Genomic DNA, 25,399 nt, shown 5'->3' with positions numbered 1-25,399 from the left:
ATCAAGTTATTTGTTAAAATCAGTATCACAACTACGGAAAAAATTCTGATAAAAAGATTTGTTGTATTCACATAAATGCCAGCAGTTTTATTAATCTGCCATGGGTTTGATTGCTTGCATGTCAATCAAATGCCCATTGAATACAAATCATAATAGATGGATCTGAAGTTCTGTTGTGGGGACCTATTTGGAAATTTTTATATTCAAATAAAAATCCAAGTGGATCACCATTTAATCCATTCTTGAAAAAAAGTTATTCATTGTTAAATTAGGTATTCAATGTTTTGTTATATTTGTACGAAGTATTGTGCACTGTTGATTTTATGCTCTTAGTCAGGGAAACATACATGCATGGAGCAGCCATTTTAATGTGTTATTTAGTTCACTTCCATGACTAAAAATATCATGTTTCAAACTTTGTAGAGAAAAGTCCTCTTTATTAACGAATAGATATGATTTATTTATTGTTTTTCATAAGTTCATATCAGATTTGTTATGTAAGGTCGAACGTTTCATTTAATTTTACAATAATAAATATACTCAAAACATGTGATGACGTTTACATTTGTGCTGATGGTGCATGACTAGGCTAAGTGTATTCACAGGAAATTGAACGTCGCAGATTTCCAATGCAAATATGAGGAAAATATACACTGAATGTAAATATAAAGGCTTGAATTATCACACAACTTACATTCAAAACTAAAATGGTGTTTCATATAATTTACTCTCTTGTATGTTGTTGAGGAAAACATTACTAAAAAGATGAACTTTCTTCATTATCTGCACCAAACACTGTATTTCTTGTTATTTTCGCAATGATGAAATTTTCATGACTTACTAGGTAGTTGCTATCACTTTCACATCACAAGCAAATATAGTACATGTATGCAGAAATTATTTTAGAAATTGTTTGCCATTTGAAACTTTTAAATTGCAAAAATTGAAGTAGGTATAAAAAAAGGTTAGATATTAATTTACCCCATTTAAGCTAATTTTGTGACACCTGAGAAAAACCTGCCAGATATAATATGGTATATGGCAATACATCTCAATGTGTGATACTGCAGGTTTTAGTGGAAATTGACCTCAGCTATAAATACATGTTTTGAAAATTCAGACATTATTTATATTGTACTATTTTGACTGTCAGAGCTCGCCCTGATTGTAGCAATGTCCAAAATAGACAGTATTGAGCTATACCAGTTACATAATAGGGTTATGTTGTGCATGTACTATGCCTAAATAGTAGTCCAGAATTGATACATAGTGCATTAACCAGAGGCTACTGTTGCATATTATTATGCCTCCTGTCAGTTTGTCGCTATGTATTCAATATTCATCTATTTTCGCATAGTATACAAAGGGTTTATATAGCGTAAGCATACTATGCCAAAATAGAGCAAGGCTAATGCTTTCAACGAAAACTTTACAAGTCCCTACAGCCGGTTTCGAACTCTTGATCCTAAAATCATTACGTCTTGAAGCCCAACGCATTACCATTATGCTACATAAGCCGATGATGAACCTAAAGGTATTTATATATATAAAATGTAGAAACATACGATTGACATCAAGCAATTAAAATTATTAATCATTTCAATAACGCCTCATTATTGACAGTAATTTTATCAGTTAAATTTTGATAAACTTTTGAACAAATCAATTAGCTATTTTTCATAAGAATTCTACATGAGAATAACAAAAACGCTTTTTTAAATGACACTTGATAAAAAATGTACAAAAATAAAAATTCAATGAGATTTCGTCTGCGTAACATTTTGAGTTTTCTCGAGAAGGTTAAACGTCTCTTGTTTCTTGAAAGGAACATTAACCTTTGTTGATTTTTTATTGTACAACAACTTGTTAATTAAATATTCAATCAAACCAATCGATTAATTTGAAAGAAGAAACGCTTAGCTTTTCCGGTGATTATTTTTGGGGATAAGACATCACTCAAACGTCACAGCTACTTATAGCAAAGCATGTCAGTATATACAACACTCGGCATAATAATAACAATAGTGTTGTGTTGTGCATGTACTATGCCTAATTGTTTTCCCTTGGACTGAAATGTCACACTTTCATTGGTTTAGACATAGCATGTAATTGCCTCATATATCTCTATATTTGTTCGGTGAGAAATAATATGAGGCAATATGGCCGTCATTGGCCGACGCTTCCCTTACTCGATCATTTTGACATTTCATAGTATTTAATACATAAACCACATGCTGTAAGTTCTTAAAGTATTAGGAGTAGTTGCCCTTTGAAATTCTTTAAAATTAGAGTAGTTGCCCTTAAAATATTGACGTCACTTTGTTTTGTCTGGAGCAGAACAAAATGGCAGCGTCGAAATTTGCTCAAATCTCTGCAGAGGAAAGGGAGAAAACTTTTAAAATTGAATAGCAACAAAACATTGTAAGTGAACATAGGTGAAGCAAAGATTTTTAAATAGTATTTGAAAGGTGAGATTGAAAATTTTGAAGAGTTTAAATGAGTTAAATTGGACGAGGTGTTAAACATCTTTGGCTTTGCGTAGATCATTGCTATTTGTGAATAAATATGTCGCTTGATAGTCCTCGGGAAAACAAAACACTTATTAGGTTAGTTACTGACTCACTACGCAAATATATTGGGTTGGTCAATCTCAAAGACGGCTCGGCTTCGCCTCGCCATCTATGAGATTGATCAACCCAATATATTTCCATAGTGAGTCAGTAACTAACCTAATAAGTAATAATAGTAGTCAGGGTTTGAAACATAGTGCACTCGCCTCCGGCTCGTGCACCATGTATCAAACCCTTACTACTATTTAGGCATAGTACATGCACAACACAACACTATTATATAAGCAGTAGTGCATGTGACTTTTGTTCACAAGTCCATTGATTTTAGGTTCCAGAGTTTGATACCAGCTGGCAGCACTCACAAGATTTTCCTTGAAAGTATATTTGCTTTGCTTTATTTCAGCTAGTATGCTTATGACATATATAAACTCTATGTATACTATGTGAAAATAGATGAGTATTGAACATATCGTGCAAACAAACAGGAAACATAATAATTAGTAATTGTACAGTCTATATTTAAGGAATAAGGAATCATTCTCTGGGTATTATGAGGTGATAATTTTGGTTGGGGTGGGATTAAATCCAATAAAGCCTGAAGAGCTTTATAATAGATTTGATCATGCCCTGACCGAAATTATCACCTCATAATTACATTCAAAGAATGATTCCTTTTTACTTATATTTTTGTAATTTTCAGCAATTGTACGATTAAATATTTGAATTTTAATTAGGAACCCCCCTTGTGCCCCAATTTAACGTCATTTTGATTTTAATTATTGTTCAGACTGTGTAGTACAAAATCGGTACGTAGTGTTATCACAGGCAAAGACACTGAAAAATGTAAATACGATATAATGTATGCTTTTATAAGATTGATACATGATGTTTTTATGTATCTTATATTACAATCTACATGTATCTTGTTCAATACTGGTGTCTCGTTAAGCCAAGTGATAATATTAATTAGAAAAGGAATTGCTCCATAGTACAGTGTAATTTACCTGTGGTAATCAGAACCGACATATGATTTGGGATCATCACAGTTTGTTTTTAAATAGAATATGGTATGTGTTAAACTCACTGATGGAAAACGCAAGGAGAACTCTATAATTGTGTGAACCTTAGATATAAAGGATGTACGTCAGAATCCTTAATACAGTTATTATAATGGTTTTCATATAACTGGATGGTATTTAAATAAGTGAGGATACGATCTAGTAGTCATGCATCCATACCTACAATATTACTTATTAGGTTTGTTACTGACTGTGTACAGAAATTTGTGGGGTTGGTAAAGTCCATAGAAGGCGAGGCTCCGCCTTCTATGGACTTTACCGATCCCACAAATTTCTTAACACAGTCAGTAACAAACCTAATAAGTGTTTTGTTTTGTCGAGGACTTAAAGTTTGATATTTAAACAAACAAAAGATAATACATAATATTAAAATTCATAGCTTAATTTTTTACCTTTCTTGTCAGTCGTCTGTGGAAACCTGGATGCCATATTGTAGGATCATAATATTACGTCATGGGCAAAGGGGGGTCACTCTAAATATTTTTGGGCTTAAAAATCAAAGGTATGGTTGAACATTTGTGTAAAAAATCAGCTTAAATAACGTTACGTCCGCCATGTTGCCATATAAATTTTGACGCTCGCCGTGTAAAGAAATTTATAAGGCAATCACGTGACGCTATTCATCCAATGAAGTCGAGACATTCCAGTCCGAGGCAAAACAAAATACATTAATGTATCTAAATAGATGGTACTTACCACATGTTTTATAATTTCATGTATCCAGTTTATAACCATATCAAGTATTTTACCTGTTTTAGATTTGTAGCTGACCTGATCCAAATTTGTTCAAATCATGATACCTGGATGTAGGGTGGGATCAGCCAATGGGTTTTTTTTTTTTTACATAGGAACTGTAAGGTTAAAGTTTTAAAATCTTCTCAAAAACCATTTTGCCGGAAAATTTGAAACCTCTATGAAAGCATCTCCAGATATTGTAGATTCAAGTTTGTCCAAATCGTGATCCTCAGTTGTAGGGGGTGTACAGTGTGGTGGGGGGGGGGGGTGTTAGGAAGGTAAATTTTACATAGGAATATATAGGAGGAATGCTTTGAAAATATTTATTCTTTATTAGGGGCTCAATCTTTAAAAAAAAAATGTGCCCCCTCCCCCCCCCCCCTCCCAAAAAAAAAATGGGGAATATGTCAGTTTGCTATAGTTGCTCAGCTCAGTGATGTGGCCCCTTGGCCTTTTGTTATTTCTCGTGTACAGAGTTCATTTTTTTGGCATGTATGAGGAAATACATGAATTATAGATTTATATAAATACATGAATTGAATACCTACCTACCTATACAGTTCTGTAAGACATTTGATTATAAAGTTATCGAAGTAATATTTTAATCAGTAACTGTATAAGAAAATTGTCTCAAATCTATAAACATCAAGTAAACTGATTTTTATACCTGATTTCAGTAATGTCCTTTTAGAAAATATGCATGCATTTTTGCATGTTTGCCTCTCTTAAGGTCATTTTGGTAGGTCATTTTCAAAATACCTATGGGGAATAGTTTTGTTTGACAGATGTACCCATATTCATTCTATATAAAAGTCTCTCTGGAAGAAGTTAGCATCCCTGTGTGCTAATTGAGTTAATTACTTGTGTTTGGTACATGGATCAAAGAAGGAACCAGAACATTAATTAGCTAATTACCGGTATCTAGTTAAAACAAATGTGAGCTGATATTATAATACAAAGTATTAAAAGAGTTGATTTTCCTTGTCTGTAAGATCAAGATTAAAAATGACTATAATATTATTGTCATCTTAATAAATAATGAATTTCCTTATGAATTAATGTCGAAATAGTTGAAAATGATTTTTAAAGATGACTCCTTCATATTGACTTTGTTATGATATTTAGTCTGTTTTTTCATCTATATGTCATCTATATGTCATCTATATGTCTTATTAGAATTCTGAGAAGTGTAATAAACACTTTCAATATTTTTTAAAGAAAAATTATGCAAGTGCTAACAAATATGTTCTTATTATGAACATCTTAGTCTCACACCATACACAAATTAATATGCATGCTTGTATTTGTAATAAAATACTGAATACATTCCTCAACATTTTAGAGGTATGTACATCAGGTTAAAAAAAAGGTTTACCGGTGTCATATAATATTTTGATACCGCGAAATATTGATTTGAAAGATAAATACTACCAAATATTAGAATATGGAACTTATTCGATCATTCCATAATTGTTGTAGGTGTTGATCTGAAAATGATTGAGTGAAATACTAAAGAGATGGGATCTGGTTCTAGTACTCTCACTCCACCATCCTCCCCAGAACCTGACAGCCCCATCCTGTCCCACAGGGCAATATCACCAGGTAGGTAATGGTTTTACTAAAAAAAAATCTCACAGGGCAATATCTACAAGTAAGTATTGAACAAAAACGTTCCCACAGGGCAATATCACAGTACTCAATATGTATTAATTACATATGTATTACTTACACACAGTTTCACAGGGCAATATCAACAAGTACTGCGGAGAGAACTACAGTAAAAATTCTTCCATGGCAATTGATACCAGCTAAGTATTACACTAAAAATCTGTTTCACAGGGCAATATCACCAAGTGAGAATTTACAAAAATTTCTCTCTTACAGGGCGATATCACCAAGTAAGCAGTAAACAAAATTCCTCTTAAATGAAGCAATATAGCCAGATAAGAGAGGACACACAATATCTGTTTTAACAATTAAAGCAATTAATATCTTCAGGTAGTTAAGAAGTTTACAAAAATCATCTCTCATGAAGCAATATTGTTCTTGGTGGTGATGCTCAAGTTCTCTATCACATGCTAATACATGTATCACATATAGGTACAGGTAAGTAATACCGGTATATGGAGATGTCCTCTCTCACAGTGCAATACCACAACATAGATATTATATCCATATTTATCATTTTGTCTGAGAGGGTCATATCCCTTAGAAAAATAGTATACATCTTCAGCTGTGATTAGGGTGCATGAAGATGATAAATAATTCCTGTTCATTGACCTAGCTGTTCGGCAAATCTATGGGAAAGACAATTTGATCAGGGCTTTATTGCATTGAACTGAAAAGTGAGAAGTTTTCTGTTCTTTGAGTTTAATCATTACATAATATTATTTGATTTGTTAATTTAGGAAAGCCTTTTTTGAAACTTTATTGTGCAATGGGAACATGCAATGCCCCTTTGAGTCATGAGACCATTTGGTATGTACTGATTTAAAAATGTTTGGATTTTTCCAGATCAATTGTTATTATCATGGTACTACATGTATTATATTTCATAATTTAATTATGTCAGAAAATGCCAGGTATCCACCTCATATGACTAAAGGTTTTGAGTTTCAGCTAATTGGCAAAGTGTGTGCATGGACATTAGATGAGCTAGATAACATATACACTCATCTATCAAGTTAAGATTACATAGGTAAAGTATTGATGTATCTCCCAATCACTGGAGGAGTACTAATGAGATCATATTTCTGAATCTAGTACTAATATCATTTGCTTGATTTAATAAGGGTTTTTGGTTTGGTCACTTTTGTTGGTTTTATCCTTAGGTCAGTGACTGATCCAAGTAGGGTTCTGAAATAATCATTACAAACTGACACATAATAGAGAATATGAAAAAAGTGGCACTTGCAGTGATATTAGCTGCATTTTTTAAAATCCTTGTTGACAAATTTTTACTAATTTAGCATTTTAATACTCTAAAGTAACTAATAGATTTATTGACAGGTGCTCAGATTTTGTTGCAGCATACTGTAACCATTGACTTATAGATGAAAATAACATAGACTTTTACCTTGGTTCATGTGGATATGAATTAACTTTTCTTAACTGTGTACACATTGTAGTATCCTTTCTAATAGTAAAAAATTTACTAGTATACGAGAACTGTATTGCTCAATTACGGTATTTGATGCAAAATAGAAAATTTCTTGTTCTAAACCCAATTCTTTGATAATACTTGGTAGAGTAGTATGTTTGAAGTTTATTATTTATGAAAAATTATGTTAGATTTTGATATACTGTGGTTTCATCAATATTCATTGAATACCAATTTTCGTGGATTTTGTTGAAAAGATGATCCACGAAATTAAGTGTTCATTGAAGTGCAATTTCTGTTAACATTTTGTATTGATAGGGTCATTGGCCACAAATTTACGTGTCCTTGAAACTGTGATTTTCACTTTATCCACAAAAATTGATACCTTTGGATATTAATGAAACTACAGTAATGATTGAAATTGCAGACAATTGTATTTATAAATAAGAAGGAAAGACCTTTATTTTTAGGCAAACTATATTTCAGATAAAATTAAGAAATTGTTGTCTGTATTTGTATGCATTGAACTGTATCTGGCACTAAAGTTATTCAACATTTAGCAAACCCACTGTTATTTGAGCCATAGAATATAGATTGAATGATGTAGTTTTATGATCAAGACGATAAATTTCAAGTTCCTCGAAGCATTTATTGCCAACCAAACATTGAATCAATCTGTTGATTGAATTTCAGAGGAAGACTTTGTATTCAGCATGAATATTGGTAAAAATTTCATGACTGTTAATTAATTAAATGATATTTTCAAACAGATTTAATTGAGTAAAAACTGTTCAAAGCAATAAAGTAAGTGAATTTAATTAAGTCCTATAAAAAGGGAAGATATATATGTATACCCACAGTTTTTGGCCTGTATTAGTTGATGTATGCATTAATTATTCAAACAATGATGTATAATTTACTATTACTGAGAATTTTCTTTGGAGGAAAATTGGTATAGCTCCAGACAATTCCAAAAATATCATGATTCCGTTGTTTGGCTGTTGATTTGTTATACATTTTTTCTTACAATTCTGATCTCTGACTAGATTTACTGGTTCATGGGGGAAATGCCAATTTAGATAGAGGTACATGCCTATGCATTAGAAAGTAAATTGTATTTATCATCATTAAGGGAATGTTCAGTGAGAAATTATCCATAATGGCGAAGGGTTGGGATCCTAAATGGCTCAGTGGCATCAGGGAGCTAAGACTAGGTTGATTGATCTATCTTTCACATTAACAAATCCCACCAGCCAGTAATCCCCTGCAAACTTGTGCCTTGTTCTTGTACATCTTCAAATCGACCAGACATTGGTGGTAGAACATGCTTTCAAATGCATTATACTATAATGATTATATACATTCTTAATGTCATATATTTATACTGCCAATGAAAATAACGAAATTAATCCTCAACGATTATTTCTTCTTCAGTCTACAGTAGTTACATTTTACAGTCAAACTCTGATATCTCGCACATAGATATCTTGAATACTATGAATATGTCAAAGTAGTACAAATTGTACATTGTAAATTATTGACTAAAATTTTAAATATGAACTCCTGATGTGTGAACACCAATTAAATGCAATCTTTATGATTTTACATTGTATCTTTAAATTTCAGAGAAACAGAAGAGCAGGAATTTTGTCAGAGCGTGTAACGATGTTGCACCAATCATCATCAAGGACTGTAAAGAGGAATTCCAGCATGTCTCGGATTTCAAAGATCCAATTGTGTATGGATATATTGCAGAGAATATGCCCAGACACCCATTAGTCAAGGTAAAATTTAATTTTCTCAAGACTGAAGTTTTATTTTCCTTTTGGAACCTGATTAAATGCTAAGACATCAGTCTGCACGATTTTAATGGGTAGGCTTTTTTCTTCTTCTTAATCCCAATGGATCTTTATCAATGTTGGATGGAAAAGAAAATCTGTCAGTTATCTTCTGTTTTAGTGGGGTGATATATGAAAACAGTCATGTTTTGCAAATGTTGTGCAATATATCTTCACTTTTGTATTTCCCTAAAGGAAAATTCTTTTTTTTTAAGTTTTAAATTTGATTAAAAGTTGCCCAGGAAAACATCCATTTACATGAAATCATCACTTTCAGAAAGCTTTAATAAAAAAGCAACCTGCAGAAAGGAAAATTTAACACTAGAAGCATTGTATTAGTGTATCCAAATGAATTTATATTGGTTACACTGAAAAGTTGCAGTTTGGTTCAGAACACTGAAGTTAAGCAGTAATTTTTCTTTTGTTGGTTCATATTGGTATGAATGTTGAAGGCATTAACATGATTAATGCTGAAAATGATGTGTGGCCTAAGTAGTTCATGTACTGGTATATCTCTTATGAAGAAATCATTTTCTGCATTATCCCATTTAAACAACAAAGAAAGCATTTTACTGTTGATAATTCCCTTTGAATCTCTTTTTCATTTTATTATTATTCATGTAGAGTTGCGTAAAAAGTAATACAAATAGTTGTCAGGGAGGGGGTTGTTGTCATGTAGAAAAAAAATTGTGTGATTATACATTTATTGTAGAAACTTTTTACATTTGGTTGATGGTAGATTAATATTCGATAGATGAATGTACCGGTACTTATTATTAGGGCCCCGCTCTGCGGTACAGTCTGTCTGTCTGTCTATCCATCCATCTGTCCATCCAAGATTGCTTGTCTGGAACATATCTTCTCTCTCCTTGGCCCAATCTGGCTCATGCTTCACCTACAGAGTGCCTTTGGTTAAGGGTGTGCAGTGACTGTGAACCATGTTTCTAGGTCTATGGTTAAGGTCATAGCGGAATTATAGTTAAAATTCTTGTTTGGGGCATGTCCTCTCCCCTTGGTTCAATCTGGTTCATACTTCACTTACAAAGTGTCTTTGGTCAAAGGGTGAGCAGTGACCTTGAATAAAGTTTGTAGATCAAGGGTCAAGATCATTTCAGATCACCAAAAATTCCTTTTTTCAGAGCATTTATATTTTTCACTTAGCCTTATTTGGTTCATACTTCTCATAAACAGAGCTTTTGAGTAAGGGATGTGTTGTAACCTTGAACCAATTTTCAAGTCATAGCAGAATTATATGAAAAATCCTTGTCCAGAGCATATCTTTTCTCTATTTGCTCCCATCTGGCTCATACATCACCCACATAGTACCTTTGATCAAAGGATAAAAGAACCTTTTGGTTAATGGCATGCAGTGACCTTTATTAAGATGGGGATACTTTAGAATCACCATTGTTTTAGGGGTACAATGTTTGTGGCTTTCGTGAGCAACCCTTGCCCACAAAATTTACATATCCACAAACGTTTATACAAGCACTTGTTTGATATTTAATTAGATTTATCCTGATTACACTACCAACAAAATTTTGTTCCCACAAACCAGGAAAATTTTTGTTACCAATGAAGGTTGACCTAAACGAATTAAAGTAATTCCACAGTATAAAAAAGTAAATCCATTGGTCTCTAGAACTTACATGTACCTATAGCCAAGTTTTACTGTATATAGCAAATACATGTACACTGGAAATGAACTGTATTGGGTGATAATGGAGCTTGTTCATTTTAATGTATGATTTGAGTTTATGTTTGAATGAACAATTACTCAGTGTATTTTCATCAAATTTCTTTTTCTTTTTTTATAGTGCACCATACGGTTTCGCTTTATACCTTGTCACATTATTCTCTGTAGAGAAGTGAGCAGGCATTATAGCCTTCATCCAGTTCTCTTTGCAAACCCTCATATTATTATTCTGGAAAACATGTAAATGTCTATGCCTCTACTGATACTTTATTAAGAAAATACTGTCACAGATGTTAACATGTATGCATTTTTTATCTGAGAAAGTTGAGTACTTGTATTGGTTATTGAATCTTTAGGTCTGACTTATAGTTTAGAAACAAGGAGTGCAAATCCTAATCAAAAGCAAAAAACCCCAGCAATAACAAAGACAAACAAACCCAATTCTTTGAAGGCTATATAAGAACATACAGCAGGATTTATATTGTTAGTAGAGGCAGATTCAGTAGGAGGAATAAAAGGATGACATAACATTTAACTGTATCATTATTAAACCCAGTGCTTGTAAGGCCTTGATCTGGGCTTCTTTACTGCAGCCATATAAATGTAGATCAGAAACATAATGAATCATGCATAGTACTGGGTAGAGAAAGACTGACATGTTACAGCTCCAGCAGATCATTGTCTATACTGTGAAAGAGAACACAGGAATATAGAGAATAGGTGTTTGAGATTATTAACCTGAATCAATAGGATGAAGCTGTTATGTGACAGCATAACAAAATGTTTGGAAACATCATAATAGCTGATACACTAAGATTAATCATCATTATCCAATTGCAAAACGTGTTGTGGAGGTGATATTTAGCATGATTTGTTGTGTGTCTGATGGTGTGGTAGTCTGTTTGGTGTGGGTGTACAAGATTGAAAGAGGAACTTGCATGCATGGTAGTACATTCATCATACTTTGTGTACCTTTTTATCATTAGTCCCCTACCGGTTTCACCGGAGGGGACTATAGCTTTCCTCTGTGTCCGTCAGTCTGTTTGTCTGTCCCACTTCAGTTTTCCACGCTTTTTTAGCTCACCTAAGCCAAAGGCTCAAGTGAGCTTTTCTGATCACAATCTGTCCGTTGTCTGTCGTCGTCGTCGTCGTCGTCGTTGTAAACTTTTCACATTTTCATCTTCTACTCAAGAACCATTGGGCAGATTTCAACCAAATTTGGCACAACGCACCACTAGGTGAAGGGGATTCAAGTTTGTTCAAATGAAGGGCCACACCCTCTTTAAAGGGGAGATAATTGAGAATTATTGAAAATTTGTTGGTATTTTTCAAAAATCTTCTCGAAAACTATTCGGCCTGAAAAGCTTAAACTTGTGTGGAGGCATCCTCAGGTAATGTAGATTCAAGTTTGTTCAAATCATGGTCCCCGGGGTTAGGGAGGGGCCACAAGAGGGGGATCAAGTTTTACATAGGAATATATAGAGAAAATCTTTTAAAAATCTTCTCAAAAACTATCAGGCCAGAAAAGCTCAAATTAAAATGGGAGCATCCTCAGATAGTGTAGATTCAAGTTTGTTCAAACCGGGGGTAGGGTGGGGCCACAATTAAGGGATAAATTTTTATACAGGAATATATAAAGAAAATCTTTGAAAAAAATTCTTTTAAAAACTATTTGGCCAAGAAAGCTCAATTTGGCATGTAACCATCCTCAGATAATGTAGATTCAAGTTTGTTCAAATCACGGTCCCTGGGGGTAGGGCAGGGCCATAATGGGAGATAAATTTTTATATATAAAGAAAATCTTTCAAAAATCTTCTTCTCAAAACTATTTGGGCAGGAAAGCCCAAATTTGAGTGGAAGCATCCCCAGATCGTATAGATTTAAGTTTGTTTAAATAATAGTCCAGGGGTATGGTGAGGCCACAATGGGGGATGAATTTTTACATAGGAATATAGAGAGAAAATCTTTATAAACTATTTGGCCAGAAAAGCTTAAACTTGTGTAGTGGCATCCTCGGATAGTGTAAATTCAAGTTTGCAAAATCACAGTCCCTAGTAATAGGGCGGGGCTGTGATGGCGGTTTGAATTTTTGCATAGGAATATATAGAGAAAATCTTTAAAAATATTCTAGGAAAGTTTTTTGTCCAAAACTCAGTACTTAGTGTGAAAGCACATGTAATGCAGATTTAAGTTTGATGAAACCATGATTCTCTAGAGAAGAGTGGGGCCACGAAATGGAGGGGGGGGGGGGGGGGTAGAAAGGAATAGAGAAAAATCTTCTTACAGGTACAACAACAAAAGGAGCTTGGTATTTACCCCAAAAAAACCAGGTGGATAAAAATTGGCAGATTTTCAATTTTTTTTTAGCAAGATCTACTGTACTTAGTTGTCAAGATATTTTGATACTGTAATGCTAATTTGATCAGAATTAAGGCAATTGTTGCTCAGGTGAGTGATGTGGCCCCTGGGCCTCTTGTTTCTTAATGCGTTTGAGGAATAACATGAAATTTGCTGAACAGCTTCAAAATGTCAAACTACAGATCAAGTTTACATTTTTGTAGCATCTGGTTGACATATTTTCGAGAAAATTAATTTTTTATATTCCAATTTTTTAATGTTCGGGTTCGGTATCGGGTTCGATGTGTAACGAATAAACAAGGAAAGTATGTAGTCAGTAATAATATTGTGCATTACTTGGACCATTCCATTTATTGTTTCTAACAAAACAAATAAGTTTTCTAAAATAGTTTCAAACATTGTGTTGTTAATTTAATCGAAAGGGTTTTTTGTATAATTACAATCGGTTTCGTTATCAGGTTGGTCTGTTGTTTTGGGGTACACAAGATGGTAAGAATGATATTCTGCATAACAGTGCATTGTTTCCACAAATTTCTACAAACCGGTAGGGGACGTGTGTTGCTTATGCAATACTCTCAGAATGCTTGTTGTTGTAAGTCAATCCTCTCTCAAATTCAGAGATGTCAATTTATGGATAATTTCTCAAGATATCAACAACTACAACCAAATAAATAAACAGGAAAATTTGACTCCTTCAATTTATGGAACAATTTAAGCCCAAACAAAAGGATGAATTCTAGCTGCTTTAATTCCTGTCAAGAGGGAATGCTTTGCTTGGGATGTGTTGGTGAACAAAAACTTGTGGGCAAGATGGATAGTTATTCATTTCAAAACTTTTTTTGTGAAATGTTATGACCCCACTCTGCAAGCACTCTGTAGTGATCTGTCTGTTTGTTCATTCTTTTGTCCATCTGATTTACTTTTTGGAGCATATTTCCTTTTCTTTTGGCAAAGTTTGGGTCAAACCTCACCAAAAAAAGTGCCTGAAGGCAAAGAGTGCAATGACCTTCAACCTGGATCAAGGGAACAGTTGAAAAAATTCTCTGTAAATTCCTTCTTTGGGCATATTTTCATTCTCTTTCATTGGTAAGATAGGTTGAACTTAAATCCTTAGCTTTTAGTGCATGGGTGGAATGTGTTGCAACTTTGAATTAATACTATATATCAAAGGTAAGGTTAAATTACAGCTCGATCTATATAGAAACCCTTGTGCAGAGTAAATTTTCTCTTCTCTATGCCTAGCTAGGCTAAAACCCACACTATGAGTGCCTGTGGGTAGAGGGTTTGCAATGACTTTGAATCAATGTTGTGGGTCAAAGGTCAGATAACCTCTTTGTATGATTTGGCTCAAACTTTACTCAGTTACAAAATTCTTTTCAAAATTAGCCTTATAAAACAACCTTACATGTTTTGAAATGATCTTTGCCAAAAGCGAGGCCCTCCCTTTGAAATAGTCACCATCTCGACAATGTCTGGTTCCTTTAGATATGTAATATCAAGTTTATACAACTCAATGCAACAATACAGTAAACAAATATGTTGACTTAAATTGATAATCATATTGATGTTATCAAGAGGAGACCAAGTTTTAAAGTACATTTTTGTGCGAGAGAAAATTTGGGAGATTGACAGAACTTCAGTTGTTAATATTTCTTGTGTAGAATTACATTCTCTTCTAAGGTGTAGTTCATATATGTTTATCTGCATGTACTCTTTGTTATGAAAATTATTCAGTGCTGCAAACCAAGATAGAATTGCACAAATAAAAGTTTGTTTATTGAGAGTAATCTAAGCAATATCTTCATCATTTTGTAATTATACCCCCGCTCCGAAGGAGAGGGGGTATACTGTTTTACCCTTGTGTGTCTGTCTGTCTGTCCGTCCGTCCGTCTGTCTGTCCGTCCGTAACAAAAATTTCTGTCGCATTTATCTCAGCAACTATTTATCGCAGATGCTTGAAATTTTAACACAGTGTTTGTTAAGGCATGCCATATCGTGGGATGTATTTTTGTACCAATCGGACGTCAACTTCCTGTTAAATGACGACTTTGCTTATTTTTTAACCAAAATTTTCAAACAAATTTTCGTCAAAGATTTCTCAGCAACTGTTTATCGCAGATGCTTGAAATTTTAACACAGTATTTCTATAGGCATGCCATATCGTGGGATATATTTTTGTACCAATCAGACGTCAACTTCCTGTTAAATAATGACTTTGTTTATTTTTTGCAAAAATTTTCAAACAAATTTTCGTCAAAGAATTCTCAGCAACTGTTTATCGCAGATGCTTGAAATTTTTACACAGTATTTGTATAGGCATGTTATATCGTGGGATGTATTTTTGTACCAATCAGACGTCAACTTCCTGTTAAATGACGACTTTGTTTATTTTTTGCCAAAATTTTCAATTAAATTTCCTTCAAAGAATTCTCAGCAACTATTTATCGCAGATGCTTGAAATTTTAACACACTATTTGTTTTGGCATGCCATATTGTAGGATATATTTTTGTATCAATCGGACGTCAACTTCCTGTTAAATGACGACTTTGCTTATTTTTTAACCAAAATTTTTAAACAAATTTTCGTCAAAGATTTCTCAGCAACTATTTATCGCAGATGCTTGAAATTTTTACACAATATTTGTATAGGCATGCCATATCGTGGAATATATTTCTGTACCAATCGGGTGTCAACTTCCTGTTAAATGACGACTTTGTTTATTTTTTAACCAAAATTTTCAAACAAATTTTCGTCAAAGATTTCTCAGCAACTGTTTATCGCAGATGCTTGAAATTTTAACACAGTATTTCTATAGGCATGCCATATTGTGGGATATATTTTTGTACCAATCAGACGTCAACTTCCTGTTAAATAATGACTTTGTTTATTTTTTGCAAAAATTTTCAAACAAATTTTTGTCAAAGAATTCTCAGCAACTGTTTATCGCAGATGCTTGAAATTTTTACACAGTATTTGTATAGGCATGCTATATCGTTGGATGTATTTTTGTATCAATCAGATGTCAACTTCCTGTTAAATGACGACTTTGTTTATTTTTTGCCAAAATTTTCAAACAAATTTCCTTCAAAGAATTCTCAGCAACTATTTATCGCAGATGCTTGAAATTCTAACACACTATTTGTTTTGGCATGCCATATTGTGGGATATATTTTTGTATCAATCGGACGTCAACTTCCTGTTAAATGACGATTTTGCTTATTTTTTAACCAAAATTTTTAAACAAATTTTCGTCAAAGATTTCTCAGCAACTATTTATCGCAGATGCTTGAAATTTTTACACAATATTTGTATAGGCATGCCATATCGTGGAATATATTTCTGTACCAATCGGACGTCAACTTCCTGTTAAATGACGACTTTGTTTATTTTTTAACCAAAATTTTCAAACAAATTTTCGTCAAAGATTTCTCAGCAACTGTTTATCGCAGATGCTTGAAATTTTAACACAGTATTTCTATAGGCATGCCTTATCGTGGGATATATTTTTGTACCAATCAGACGTCAACTTCCTGTTAAATAATGACTTTGTTTATTTTTTGCAAAAATTTTCAAACAAATTTTCGTCAAAGAATTCTCAGCAACTGTTTATCGCAGATGCTTGAAATTTTTACACAGTATTTGTATAGGCATGCTTTATCGTTGGATGTATTTTTGTACCAATCAGACGTCAACTTCCTGTTATATGACGACTTTGTTTATTTTTTGTCAAAATTTTCAAACAAATTTCCTTCAAAGAATTCTCAGCAGCTATTTATCGCAGATGCTTGAAATTTTAACACACTATTTGTTCAGGCATGCCATATTGTGGGATATATATTTCTGTACCAATCGGATGCCAGCTTTCTGTTAAATTTCGACTTTGCTTATTTTGCATATTCACATCAGAGTGGGGGTATCACTAGTGAGCATTGGCTCACAGATATCTTGTTAGAGACAGTTCAATTACAAAAATCTCATCAACTCATTGTTAACACCTGTAATTAACGCCTTTCTCATCGATACGTTGTCTAGTCAATATACATGTACCACCTGTTATTCCTCTCCTTGTTTTGAGGGGGAACCTCTGTCTCTTTAATTTAAACAATATTTTATTACGCAATATATCACATAAACGGATCGGATAGCAGGCATTGCCAATATAAATCCTCTCTGACATACAAGGTCAAGGTCATATATGTAAGATTAAGTGCCATAGAATATTGACAATAATATAACAATAAATATTATATTTACAAATATAATATGTCTTTTTGTCTCTGTCTCTTTGGTCTTGTTCCGGGTTTGTGAGTTGATTTGATTATCAAATGTTGCTGTAGATGTGCTAGATTTATTTTACAGTTTTCTATGGATGTTGGGCCTTTTTATGCTTTTCTACATAGATGGTATTTTATGGGGGTAGAGGTATCAAGAAGCAGGGTATGTTTTACTGTACGGTATGTACTTGTTAATGATTGATTATTGAAAAATAGGTCAACTTCATTAGGAGGTGTGATACATTGATTTTCATGAGGAAGGTGTTTTGATACAGTTTATATATATATGTAGATAAAACAGTTGTGTTGTGAGGAAACAAGCAGCTTCAAAATTACAACAAATATGATACAAGAATCTGCAAGTGTATTAGTTCTGATACATATATTGTGATACTTGAATCCTGTTCTAACAATAATTAACTTAATTTCATAGAGTACAGTCTGCTCAAATTAGGTTCATTGTAATGTTTGTTGGGAGGTTAAAGTTGGTCTCTTCTCTATTGAGAAGGAAATTGGAAATATTGTCATGTGATCATCTCTTGATTCTAGCAACCAGCAGGGCCTATAATTGAGTAGACATTTGCAAAATGTTTGATAACAAACAATTAAGCTATGAATATGGCTATTAATAACTATTAGTTCTGTTTGTTTACATTTTGAAGGATTTTGGCAAAGCCATTTTCATGCATAAAATTGTAATAAACCAGGTGAGGTTGTAGAAACTAAATATATGAATGATTTTTCAAATTAATTATTGGGATTCTTGTTTTAGATTTAATTAATTGAAAGCTACTTTTATCCTAATATAAACTGTTATTCTAACTCAAATTTAATTGTACAGGTATTTACAATTAGGGAATGCATTAGTATAACAGCTAGGGGTTAAAAATTTGGATCAATGGGAAAAGCTTACAAAGATTTTGAAACAGTTAATTTAGTGGAGGAAAATATCTTATCTGAATGAATTTATGTTTGACACTAAAGACTTTGTTTTGTTCTAGTTAGCTCAGCTCTAGCTATAATATAAGTGAAATGGATGTTTGATCCCGTTTCTAGGGATCAATGCTTGCGGCAGTCTTCCCCTTCAGTGATCTAATAAGGTCCATTCCGCATCACCCTTGTAATCTGTAGGGTCTAAATTTCACCATATGTTCATAAAAGAATTGGTTTTGATAATGTTTGTAAATGGGTTTGGTTGTGGTATGATTTATTAGCAACAAGAGAAGTGAAGCAAAAATATTTGTTCTCAGATAATCCCCTCATCGCCTAACACGTACTTTAAGGATTCTTTTTATTAAATCATATATGTTTTGAGGACAAAAATAATGAAAATGTGTGGACATTAATGTCAAATAAATCTTTATGTGATTAAAACATGGTGAAATCGCACAGCTTTGTAAATATATTCCCAATAGAGTGATGCTCATAATTCATTGTTTAGAGCTTCAGAGTGCAATGAAAGCTGTCAAGAAACTTCAAAAACTATAGCACAGACAAATCAAAATTGCTTGATCTATACATTCATTCCCTTTAAGTTTATCTTGAGTAGAAAGGAATCTGAATGGTGCTCCATTATTTATCTTTTATTCAAGCTTTTAGCCTAGCTTTCATGCTATAACACAATGTCAGTGAACTGTTATATTCACTACATCTATTAATTGTTTCAAAATGCTGCAATAAATTGAAATAGAAGGGAAAAGTTCTTTTGCTGGACATTTTTAGATCAAGTAATGAAAAAAATGTGCAGATAATGGTTTTTTTTCTGCAAAATCATTATTTTGAAAGTTAAAATCAGCACATTATATTATGCACAAATATCTATTTTATTGATCTATGAAGTTATATTTCATTAAATTAGAAATTATTACTGGTACTTGATTTCAAAAGCAGCGTATTGTCATCACAGAGCACTGTAACGTCCAAAACATAACGCCAAGGTAATATTTCAGACTTAATCCCCTGTGCCTTAACTCCTGCTTTTAATAAAACTCAATACCACTCAACATTTAGTTTGCACACAATTGGTAAAAAATGATAGCCCATGATTGAGATATTTAATGTTTTCAAGTCTGATATGGCATATTTTTCTGAACTTCCAATGACATTACTAATGCTTTTGGCCAAATATTTACAGACAATCCATATTCTATGAGGCTGTTTGCCTGTTTAATACAGTCTCTACATCTCAGAAATTTTTATTAGCAAATGCAGGGATAAATTTTTGATATGTTTTTAGCATCCTCAGTATGTATCAGTCTTTTAGTAAGAAGAATCCATTATCTATAATGTTTTAACTTTTTGCTCTTCTGTGTTATAACTTTAAAAAAAAAAAAATTTCAGTGAGGACAATCTTTCATCATTCTATTGTAAATTATTTCTGTTTAGCTATGCCATAAATTACTTCGATATTTGAAACATAGAATGCCATAAAAATACTCCCTTAAATTTTTTATCTCCTTCAAAAAACCTTGCCCAATTTCAGCCTAACGTTTTGAAGCAATTGAAGTATTTGGCCAGAAAAGCTGAAACTTGTGTAGAAGGGGTAGGGTGCAGCCACAATTAAATTTGATGTTATAAAGCTGATTTGAACAGAGTTGCTTAGGTGAGCAATGTGACCCCTAAGCCTCTTGTTTTAAGATCACAATAATTGGTTTTTTTTTCCTTAATAAGGCTGACCAAATCCAAATTTGGTAAATGTGATATGACATTCAAAAGTGAAATTGCAAAATATGCTTTGTTTTGAATTGTACTTTGTACTGTGCAATTGTGTGAGAGATTGAAGACTCTTCCAATATTCAGTCATGCATCTTTTACAAGATGATAGACTTAATTACCAATGAAAAAGTAGGTAGGCTTAATTAATTACCAATGAAAACTGTAATCATTATCTCCAATGTGTTAGTTGCATGAATTGATTGATCCAAAGAGGTGAAAGGTACTCTTACTGGGAATGTGATCATTACTAATATTTTTTCTTCAAAAATTTTCTATGTCACTTATCAAGATTTTTTACGCACCCTTTTAGATGTTGCTATAGGGATGATCAAATCCTTTGTATTCAGCTTAGACGTAGATAAACTTAAAATGCTAGACAGTGCAAAGTAGAGTCATTAGACTTGGTATATAAACGGAGAGGCCATGTGATCTTTCAGCCTTTGGTTTACGTAATATATGAACTGGAGTATACTCAGGCAGATTGTTATTATAGCCTTGACTGTAGCTATGATTACAAGGGTCTAGAAAACATATTGCATACACATATATAATATTTAGGAGCATACCATTTAGAATGCTACATCAGGTGTTTAAAAGAATATCAGAAACAAGGAAAGGGACAATATCTGCAATAAAATATCCAAATTTTATTCTCTTTAGAATTGTATATTTCTACAGAATGTGTTAAAAATTGAGACAATTTGATATAAATAGTCCAAAACTAGCACAAGTTTTTGGGTGCTATAAAGTGCAACTTTTTAACACATACAGAATTGTACCTCCCTTTAACTTATTCTTCCAAACTTTTTTGTTGCTCAGACCTGCAGCTCTTACTTCAAGGGCAAATTAAGTGTTCATAACTGATTTTATTCTCTTTAAAATTGAATTAATACTTTTTAAATTGTATAATTATCAATGCAAGGTTTCAAAAAAAAGAGCAAACTTTATATTTAGTATATATATCTCATCACATGCCTTGTAACTCAACATCCCATGTATCACTAGCTTTGAAATTCCGATTTGTTTTTACGAAATTTTACTTACCTTTTGGCCAGAATCATAATTAAATAAAAACAGTTGATAATGTTGTACACGTGATAACGTGTACACGTACATGTACTTGTAGAAAGGAAAATATGTGCATATCATCATCAGTCTGTGTTACAGTAATGACAAATTTAAACACATACGTATACCTGAATAAACATGCGTGTAAATTGCAAAGTACCCTAAGGTCGAACTTGTAGCTTTTGTTTCCCAGTTGGCTACTTATTAACAAATATGTTTATTTTTCTTAAGTCTGAATATTTAATGTGAATACTGATATCAACAAACATCAATTTTCATTAAAATTTAATATGTTATTGAAGTTTTAATATTAATACACATATCTCTTTCTTCAAATCATGAAATGGCTCTGTTATTTTATTCATCTGTGATAAATAAAACTATACGTATATAAACAATGATGTATACAAAATTAACACATGCAGAATTTGAATTCTCAATTTTCTACTGTGACTAACATTCTCAGACTAGTAGGAGAGAATATTTAGAATTACATCTACATGTACACCCAGTATATGTTACAACTGCTAAACAAGAAAAGTTATGTGAACTGGTACGCATAGTTCCAACTTATAACCTACAAGTATGCGTACCCGTTGTTCTGCTAAACCTTTCTATTATGCTTATGATAACAACTTCTGAGCAAAAGGAAAGATGATAAATATTGCTGACATTGAACATAGCAATTTAATAACCAGTTTATAGCAGAAAAAGATTAACAGTAGGGGTGGGCATGTCTATTAAGTGGATGCTATATTTACATCTTAGCTGATATGCAAGGCTGTGTATTTTGTACCAGCAAACAAAACCAACATTTTGAATTCTCGGAAGTATGACACAATACTAATTAATATGTCAGACTCAATATTTCATTGTACAGACATTCATATTTTAAAAATCCTATTCAAAATATAGAATTTTGTGTCATTTGTCATTTGAAATGATTTTGTTTTGATCTGTTTTTGTACATACTGACTGGGAGAATTAATACAATTTTCTATGTAAATCTTGCTGTTAAAATTGTCTGGAATTAAGTAGAATTGTCATCATTAAATGATATGATTTATTGAAAAGAAAAACCATGCTTGATCATTTTAGGGAAAGTATTTCTTGGTACGCGATGCTTCAGAGAAGTCAGACATCAAGAAATCGTATTCTCAGTTCAAAGCACCCAACTTTCACCAAGCTGCCAAAGGCTTCCCTGTCTATGGTGCTGGTCAGCCAACAGAGAAAGGACTGATTTACCTCATAGACCACCTCGTGGATGAGGGTCACACTGTGAGTACAACTAACTTGCAAGAAAGTAATAAAATGTAGTTTCAGCACAAGTGATGACATTTTAGATCACCTAAGCCAAAGGCTCACATGAGCTTTTCTGATCAAACTCTGTCTAGCATTTGCTGTTGTGTCATCATTGCTATTAACGGTGATTTTTAGCTTACTAAAACGAAGTCAGGGGAAGCTTATGCTATACCTTCAGCAACTGCATCTGGACCTAGTTAAAGTTTTTGGAGGAGGTCCTGTATCTAAATTATTACTTGCCCTATCTTCACAAACTTGCATTTCCACGAATCTTGACCCACTTATGGACCTAAAAGGTTAGGTGTTTGGAGCAGGATAAAGTTTTTTAAGCAGGTGCCCTTTAATGGCCATATCTAAATTACAACTGGTCCTATCTTCACCAAACTTGCGTGGATTGTGCATCGTGTGATACTGATGCACTCTACAGCTGTGGATGCTGAATCTGAGCCATATGTTTTGGATGCTGAATAAGGTTAAGGATCTTGGAGCTGCATGGTTAACGTTTTTGAAGTAGGTGCCCTTTGATAACCATATCACAGTATGTAAATAATAGTACTTTATATTCAAACTTTCATGCATGGTTGATCCAACTATGTAAATAAATCACAAAGGTAGCTTGAGATACTAAATGTGATCTTAACTAACTAGATGCTTAGGCTGGTTTAAAATTTTAAAACAACTCAAATGGTGTTAAGGCCTTGGAGCTGGTCAGAAAAAATGAAGTAAATTTTGTTCATATGTTCATATATTGTTGATTTAAATAGATAATGTAACTATGGGTGTGTTAATAGAGGTATGTATCTTTAGATACAGAGCTTGATCTTACTTGTGTTGATGCCAGTGTAGGTGTAAGTATTTTGAGTTGTTGAATACAGGTTTGATTGTTGGATAAAATTTTGTCCTTACTAGCTTTCATGATACATGAAACTTTGGTTTTGAAACATAAGGCTAGCCCCAGATACAGAGCATAACCTCCATCATCAAGGATGCTAAGAAAACATTGTCCTATCTCACTCAAATTTGATTTTTAATGCTTTTACATTAAAGTCTTAGAATTGCAGGGGGTCTATGTCGTTTAATTAACTGGTTCAAGCTGAAGCAAAAGTTATGCAGCTATAATTCTTTGATATCCTTTGGTTCGAGATAATATTGTCAATAATGCAGATATTTAATATCAAAGTTGTCAAAGACAGACCCTTTCAGCAAATGAAAAAGAAAATTGTCTTGATGAAATGGATCAAGTCTAATTATGATGAAGTATTGCTAAAGGGAGTCAAGCAGATAAATCATAGATCCTCTTTGAAATTACAGCCCAGAAGCTCAGGAAAGTATAGTTTTACAGAATGTGTTTCCAGGGCATTGAAAGATTTTCTGCATTCATTGTTGTCAGATTGTGAATTAAACCTGATCTTTTGACAGAATATATACTGATGTTATGTTGACATGAATGCCGAGTTTAGTGTTTCTTGTATTCAGTACTCTTGTGATGAGTTCTAACTGGGAAGTGTCGATCTGCATGCAGTCTGAGTACTTGAATAGTTTTAGAAATGCATAGAATGTATTTATAAAATGTGATCTTGGGTTTTCTGAGAATGAAACATTCCAATAATAAGCAGTCATTACACTATAAAAAAAATCCACTTTTGTGCATCCCAAAGGACTAATCCTTATTGTACTGTAATGATCTGTAGGTGCCTCTGTTGAGCCATAAAGGCTTTGATCCTTATTAGTCCGTTACCTTGATGAATTTTTAAAACTGAAATGGTTATATAATCTTTATTGCTTTGCCGATGTTTGCAATTCTATTACATATTTTACAAGAGAGGAAGACCCTTTTCACTTAAACAAAAAAAATGTAATGACTCATCGTGATCAGGGATTTTTTTTATGCCAAATAGCTGTCATAATTGCAATGTGATTAATACATTGCAATTATACAGCTTTTGCCCTCTGCAAAACTATAGCTAATATATTTTTATTGCTAGTTAAAGCTTATTTCTTAGCATGCCGTAGGCAGAGATAGTGAGAAGTTCTATACACACTACAAAGTAAGGATTCAGTTGCCTGGAGGTGAAGGATTTCAAATTATATCGTTCAATTTATCACCAAAGCTATGATCAATAACCTTGATCATTGCTATATAATGAAGCAGGCTGCAAAAAGTATCTATGTAATTGGTACCCTTTTTCTTCCTTTTATTGCTGACAGCCTGGGGTTATGGCAGATAGTTCCTTATCCTTATTGCCCTGCAAAGTTCAGAGACTTTCATTTTACTAGCTCTTGCTCTATGCCGGTAGTTGTCACAGATATTGCAGGGACATTAACTCAGGCAAGGTTCTAATTTGTGTAATCTTCTAGTCTATATAGGAAGCTATCCAATGCACGATGTTTTATCACAAGAGAATATGATTGAAGGCATTACATGGTGAAGAATACAATTTAATCTTCGACCCCTACATATTGTCATAATCCCAACATACTATCAAATCATATGCTATGTGTCCAAATTCCTACATTTTAAGTTTATGGATTGTAATGCATTTCGATAGAAGAGGGACTCTTTTGAAGGATGAAATTTAGTTGGTTTAATCATGAAATATTACAAATGACATACCGGTATTCAAAAGCAACCGAATTAATTCTACTTTTACAGAAATTGATAT

General features: G+C 33.0%; 1 protein-coding gene across 6 annotated transcripts in view; it reads left to right on the top strand.

Moving 5' to 3' along the window:
- LOC128167190 (paladin-like) overlaps nt 1–25,399 on the top strand; it is a 68,372-nt gene that overhangs the window by 8,702 nt on the left and 34,271 nt on the right. For 4 of the 6 annotated variants that reach the window (XM_052832761.1, XM_052832764.1, XM_052832763.1 and 1 more), the window contains 3 exons: nt 5,864–5,986; nt 9,111–9,268; nt 22,533–22,712. In XM_052832761.1, coding sequence (XP_052688721.1) covers nt 5,902–5,986; nt 9,111–9,268; nt 22,533–22,712 — 423 coding nt within the window. In that variant the 5' untranslated portion in view covers nt 5,864–5,901. The other 2 variants (XM_052832766.1, XM_052832767.1) reach the window with 2 other exon arrangements.

The sequence above is a fragment of the Crassostrea angulata genome, chromosome 10 (assembly GCF_025612915.1).
Source record: "Crassostrea angulata isolate pt1a10 chromosome 10, ASM2561291v2, whole genome shotgun sequence".
NCBI lineage: Eukaryota > Metazoa > Mollusca > Bivalvia > Ostreida > Ostreidae > Magallana > Magallana angulata.
Note: the sequence above shows the minus strand (reverse complement) of the source record. Positions and strands in the feature narration are given on the sequence as shown.